Source organism: Mizuhopecten yessoensis, unplaced genomic scaffold (assembly GCF_002113885.1).
Source record: "Mizuhopecten yessoensis strain PY_sf001 unplaced genomic scaffold, ASM211388v2 scaffold11109, whole genome shotgun sequence".
Lineage (NCBI taxonomy): Eukaryota > Metazoa > Mollusca > Bivalvia > Pectinida > Pectinidae > Mizuhopecten > Mizuhopecten yessoensis.
The window spans coordinates 1,187,864-1,193,863 of record NW_018408884.1 but is presented as its reverse complement, the minus strand read 5'-3'; the positions used below and the strand labels follow the sequence as shown (position 1 = coordinate 1,193,863).

The 6,000-nt window shown below is 39.2% G+C and overlaps 1 protein-coding gene across 18 annotated transcripts in view; it reads right to left on the bottom strand.

Moving 5' to 3' along the window:
• The window catches only part of LOC110465945 (leucine-rich repeat-containing protein 71-like), a 57,027-nt gene that overhangs the window by 11,891 nt on the left and 39,136 nt on the right, over positions 1–6,000 (bottom strand). For 8 of the 18 annotated variants that reach the window (XM_021522145.1, XM_021522136.1, XM_021522141.1 and 5 more), the window contains one exon: positions 1,129–1,179. The exons of 5 other annotated variants lie outside the window; for them this stretch is intronic. In XM_021522145.1, coding sequence (XP_021377820.1) covers positions 1,129–1,179 — 51 coding nt within the window. Of the gene's footprint in view, positions 1–1,128; positions 1,180–1,275; positions 1,285–6,000 lie in introns of all 18 variants that reach the window. 5 more of the 18 variants (XM_021522144.1, XM_021522143.1, XM_021522151.1 and 2 more) reach the window with 1 other exon arrangement.

Here is a 6,000-nt window from a genome sequence, read left to right as displayed (position 1 = left end):
CCCCTAGACTGAAACAGTTCAGAGGTCTGTCTTCACTGCTTGCTTACAATAAGATTCTTACAACCCACTTCCCAAGTAGCAAACCTTACGTAACTTGGAACCCAATTTGAAGGTATAAAATTCGTGCAACTGATGATCAAAGTTATCCCCTAACATAAATGCTGATATCATATACACACATTATAGTATTATTGGTAAAATGTCATTGACGGGAGGAGCTTTTCTGTTTTTAATGACGTCAGTTTACAATGATGATTGAAGGCAGATTCAGAGGCGAAAAGGAGAGAAGCTGAAAACAAGGAATGCTTTGTTTTCAGACTCACTATCTAAAGACCCATTACCCATTACCCATTTTTTTTTTTTTTACATTTACCCCCGACAATAACGACAGACACTCTAGACGAAACATCTCTAGGTAGACATTGAAACGAGAACCTACAGGATACACTGAGTTATCATTTGAATTGTTTGTGATTTCATCAACAGGACATATATTTACCGGTACATTAACTTCATGTGTTGTGGTGTCTAATTGAAATGAGATTCAGCATTGCTAAGCTTTTAATTATATTGAAGATGTGATTAATTCAATATTTCTTTTAATTATCTATAATGTTATTTCAAACATAATTTTAATATTTTTAATTTTTAGAGTGTAAGAAATATTATAAGTTAAGTAAGTTGTTTTCTAGTAAACAAATTTCGGTGACATGCATTATATGACATTTTACTTGTTGTTCTGTTTGTAGGTTATTTACTTTATTATGTTGTCATATGTAATTGCTAATAATAATTAAAAACTTTTTTTATTGTTTGCTGTCTTTACCAGACAAACCAGATACCTGATGGTAAAAGTTTGGACCGCACAATATCCCACGCTGCAAAAATTGTCATAAAACGTGAATTTTAAAACCAGTCAGATCAGTGATTAATCAATAAATTTCTAGCCTATCCGGGATATTGCTGTTTCTAATTAACTCATTTACCCCTGAAATTTCATAATGGACTATTCCAACCTTTGAATTGGAAGAGTTTAAATGTGTCTGCAGGGGTGAATGAGTTAACTTTGATGAACATTTATTAAGATTAAAGCTCAGTGTTAAGAGTACTAGATTGTTTCGGGCAGACCTGCTCTGTGTAAGAAGGCGTGTTGTTGGGAACCTCGTTCTGGCATAGATCCTGTAATTAATATATCGTCATGACAACACAACAAAACTCAAAAAAGTTCAAACAATCGCAGAAATGTTAAAATCCAAATCTAATATCATGACATACCTGCAGAGCCTGAAAATGTTATAATTGAGAAATGATAAAGTAATGCTACATTATCAGTTATGGGGAAAATTATTTCTATGTTAGTTTCATAACATCATAAATTGCACTCTTTTTTTATAAGAATTTGTTTATAAAACTATATGTATTACTGAGGAAGAAGAAAATTTATCACATACAAAAATTAATTTTCATGATTTTTTTTAATAATTTCTTTGCAATTTAGAACATTTTACATGCAAATTGAAACAGTTTATATACTGACTGCTGCAATTGAAGAAGTCGTTTAAGAATTTGATGCTCCTTTTAACTATATAAATTTATAAAGTTATTAAATAACTTGAATATGTAACTTGGAGTTATAGTATAACTACAGCGTACAAAATAGGTCAAATGTTCAAAGGCCTGCCATACTTATAGGTAACTGTTTTACTCTAGTGATTTTTTAATAGTGGAGAATCCCCATCACATCATCGACGCTTTAGTGATGGACGAGGAGGATTTTGAGAACAAGTGGCAATGTGAAGGTAAAGTTTAGTTTTATAGGTTGCTGTTGATGATAGAAATGGAAATGCTATTTGACCCCTGATAGCCAGAAGGCTACAGAAACTGAAAATGACAGAATTAGATTGACATGAAGGTGTCAGTGATACGTTAAAGATAAATACACATGCCATACTGCCCTAACCCCTGTAACTACTGCCCTAACCCCTGAAACTACTGCCCTAACCCATGTAACTACTGCCCTAACCCATGTAATTACTGCCCTACCCCATGTAACTACTGCCCTAACCCCTGAAACTTCTGCCCTAACCCATGTAACTACTGCCCTAACCCCTGAAACTTCTGCCCTAACCCATGTAACTACTGCCCTAATCCCTGAAACTACTGCCCTAACCCATGTAACGACTGCCCTAACCCCTGTAAATTCTGCCCTGTAACTACTACCCTAACCCCTGTAAATATTGCCCTAACCCCTGTAGCTACTGCTCTAACCCCTGTAACTACTGCCCTTACCCCTGTAACCACTGCCCTAACCACTGTAACTACTGCCATGTAACTACTGCCCTAACCCCTGTAACTACTGCCCTAACCCATGTAATTACTGCCCTAACCCATGTAACTACTGCCCTAGCCGCTGTAACTACTGCCCTAACCCATGTAACTACTGCCCTAACCCCTGTAAATACTGCCCTGTAACTACTACCCTAACCCCTGTAAATATTGCCCTAACCCCTGTAGCTACTGCTCTAACCCCTGTAACTACTGCCCTTACCCCTGTAACCACTGCCCTAACCACTGTAACTACTGCCATGTAACTACTGCCCTAACCCCTGTAACTACTGCCCTAACCCCTGTAACTACTGCCCTAACCCCTGTAACTACTGCCCTAACCCCTGTAACTATTGTCCTAACCCCTGTAACCATCTTAAATTACACAAATTCATTTCTTAAAATTCAGTTAGGGTTAGGGTTAGGGGTAGGGTAACCCTAACCCTAACCCTAAGGTGGGAACAGTCACTTTAACAGGTCTCATTTTAACCTGAAACTACAGAATATAGTCACTTCAAGCTAATAACAGTCACTTTAAATTTGAGGAATTCTAGACTAATTTCTTGATATATAATATAATACCATGTACAATAAAAAGTTCATTAAGTTTTTAATAAAGGTTAAACTGTAGTGGTACCGTATTATGATTGTACGTGACCAGGTGTGTGGCTCATGAGCCACCCCTACACCGCTAACCCTAGTACACATTATGATTGTACGTGACCAGGTGTGTGGCTCATGAGCCACCCCTGAGTACACCGCTAACCCTAGTACACATTATGATTGTACGTGACCAGGTGTGTGGCTCATGAGCCACCCCTACACCGCTAACCCTAGTACACATTATGATTGTACGTGACCAGGTGTGTGGCTCATGAGCCACCCCTGAGTACACCGCTAACCCTAGTACACATTATGATTGTACGTGACCAGGTGTGTGGCTCATGAGCCACCCCTACACCGCTAACCCTAGTACACATTTTGATTGTACGTGACCAGGTGTGTGGCTCATGAGCCACTCCTACCCCGCTAACCCAAGTACACATTATGATTGTACGTGACCAGGTGTGTGGCTCATGAGCCACCCCTACCCCGCTAACCCTAGTACACATTATGATTGTACGTGACCAGGTGTGTGGCTCATGAGCCACCCCTACACCGCTAACCCTAGTACACATTATGATTGTACGTGACCAGGTGTGTGGCTCATGAGCCACCCCTGAGTACACCGCTAACCCTAGTACACATTATGATTGTACGTGACCAGGTGTGTGGCTCATGAGCCACCCCTACACCGCTAACCCTAGTACACATTTTGATTGTACGTGACCAGGTGTGTGGCTCATGAGCCACTCCTACCCCGCTAACCCAAGTACACATTATGATTGTACGTGACCAGGTGTGTGGCTCATGAGCCACCCCTGAGTACACCCCTAACCCTAGTACACATTATGAAGATAGACATGTTTTATATAGAGCTACACCCTTCACAAGCTAGACATGATTTATATAGCGCTACACCCTTCACAAGCTAGACATGATTTATATAGCGCTACACCCTTCACAAGCTAGACATGTTTTATATAGAAGACAGTTGACACGCCACATCATTCTACTGAAACCATGTTTATCCAGCTTTTTCTTTATACAAGTCTGCCTTTTATTTGTAGGTAAGATATATTTTTCACTTTTATCAGCAATCAAATCAAATCAGAAAAACTTTGTTATAATAAGTTTCTTTAAAATGATCTTTGGGAAATTTATTCATCTTTAAAATAAATGTTCAAATTTAGAACTGGTTTTTCAACATGATTTCAGTTGAATGGCAATGCAGTGTCATGGCGCTGAACAGCATTTCATCATAGACAGTAGTTAAAAAGTACCAAGTGTCAACACAGAGTTTAATGTAATGATCCCAATATAACATGTGTCTGGTTTGTATCACTGTTTATCTACACTCAGGCATGGTGTGATCTGGACCTGTCCTGTGATGTGTACCGCTGGTGTAATCTATAAATCTAGTGGTACACAGGACATGTCAGATATAACTAGTGGTACACAGGACATGTCAGATATAACTAGTGGTACACAGGACATGTCAGATATAACTAGTGGTACACAGGACATGTCAGATATAACTAGTGGTACACAGGACATGTCAGATATAACTAGTGGTACACAGGACATGTCAGATATAACTAGTGGTACACAGGACATGTCAGATATAACTAGTGGTACACAGGACATGTCAGATATAACTAGTGGTACACAGGACATGTCAGATATAACTAGTGGTACACAGGACATGTCAGATATAACTAGTGGTACACAGGACATGTCAGATATAACTAGTGGTACACAGGACATGTCAGATATAACTAGTGGTACACAGGACATGTCAGATATAACTAGTGGTACACAGGACATGTCAGATATAACTAGTGGTACACAGGACATGTCAGATATAACTAGTGGTACACAGGACATGTCAGATATAACTAGTGGTACACAGGACATGTCAGATATAACTAGTGGTACACAGGACATGTCAGATATAACTAGTGGTACACAGGACATGTCAGATATAACTAGTGGTACACAGGACATGTCAGATATAACTAGTGGTACACAGGACATGTCAGATATAACTAGTGGTACACAGGACATGTCAGATATAACTAGTGGTACACAGGACATGTCAGATATAACTAGTGGTACACAGGACATGTCAGATATAACTAGTGGTACACAGGACATGTCAGATATAACTAGTGGTACACAGGACATGTCAGATATAACTAGTGGTACACAGGACATGTCAGATATAACTAGTGGTACACAGGACATGTCAGATATAACTAGTGGTACACAGGACATGTCAGATATAACTAGTGGTACACAGGACATGTCAGATATAACTAGTGGTACACAGGACATGTCAGATATAACTAGTGGTACACAGGACATGTCAGATATAACTAGTGGTACACAGGACATGTCAGATATAACTAGTGGTACACAGGACATGTCAGATATAACTAGTGGTACACAGGACATGTCAGATATAACTAGTGGTACACAGGACATGTCAGATATAACTAGTGGTACACAGGACATGTCAGATATAACTAGTGGTACACAGGACATGTCAGATATAACTAGTGGTACACAGGACATGTCAGATATAACTAGTGGTACACAGGACATGTCAGATATAACTAGTGGTACACAGGACATGTCAGATATAACTAGTGGTACACAGGACATGTCAGATATAACTAGTGGTACACAGGACATGTCAGATATAACTAGTGGTACACAGGACATGTCAGATATAACTAGTGGTACACAGGACATGTCAGATATAACTAGTGGTACACAGGACATGTCAGATATAACTAGTGGTACACAGGACATGTCAGATATAACTAGTGGTACACAGGACATGTCAGATATAACTAGTGGTACACAGGACATGTCAGATATAACTAGTGGTACACAGGACATGTCAGATATAACTAGTGGTACACAGGACATGTCAGATATAACTAGTGGTACACAGGACATGTCAGATATAACTAGTGGTACACAGGACATGTCAGATATAACTAGTGGTACACAGGACATGTCAGATATAACTAGTGGTACACAGGACATGTCAGATATAACTAGTGG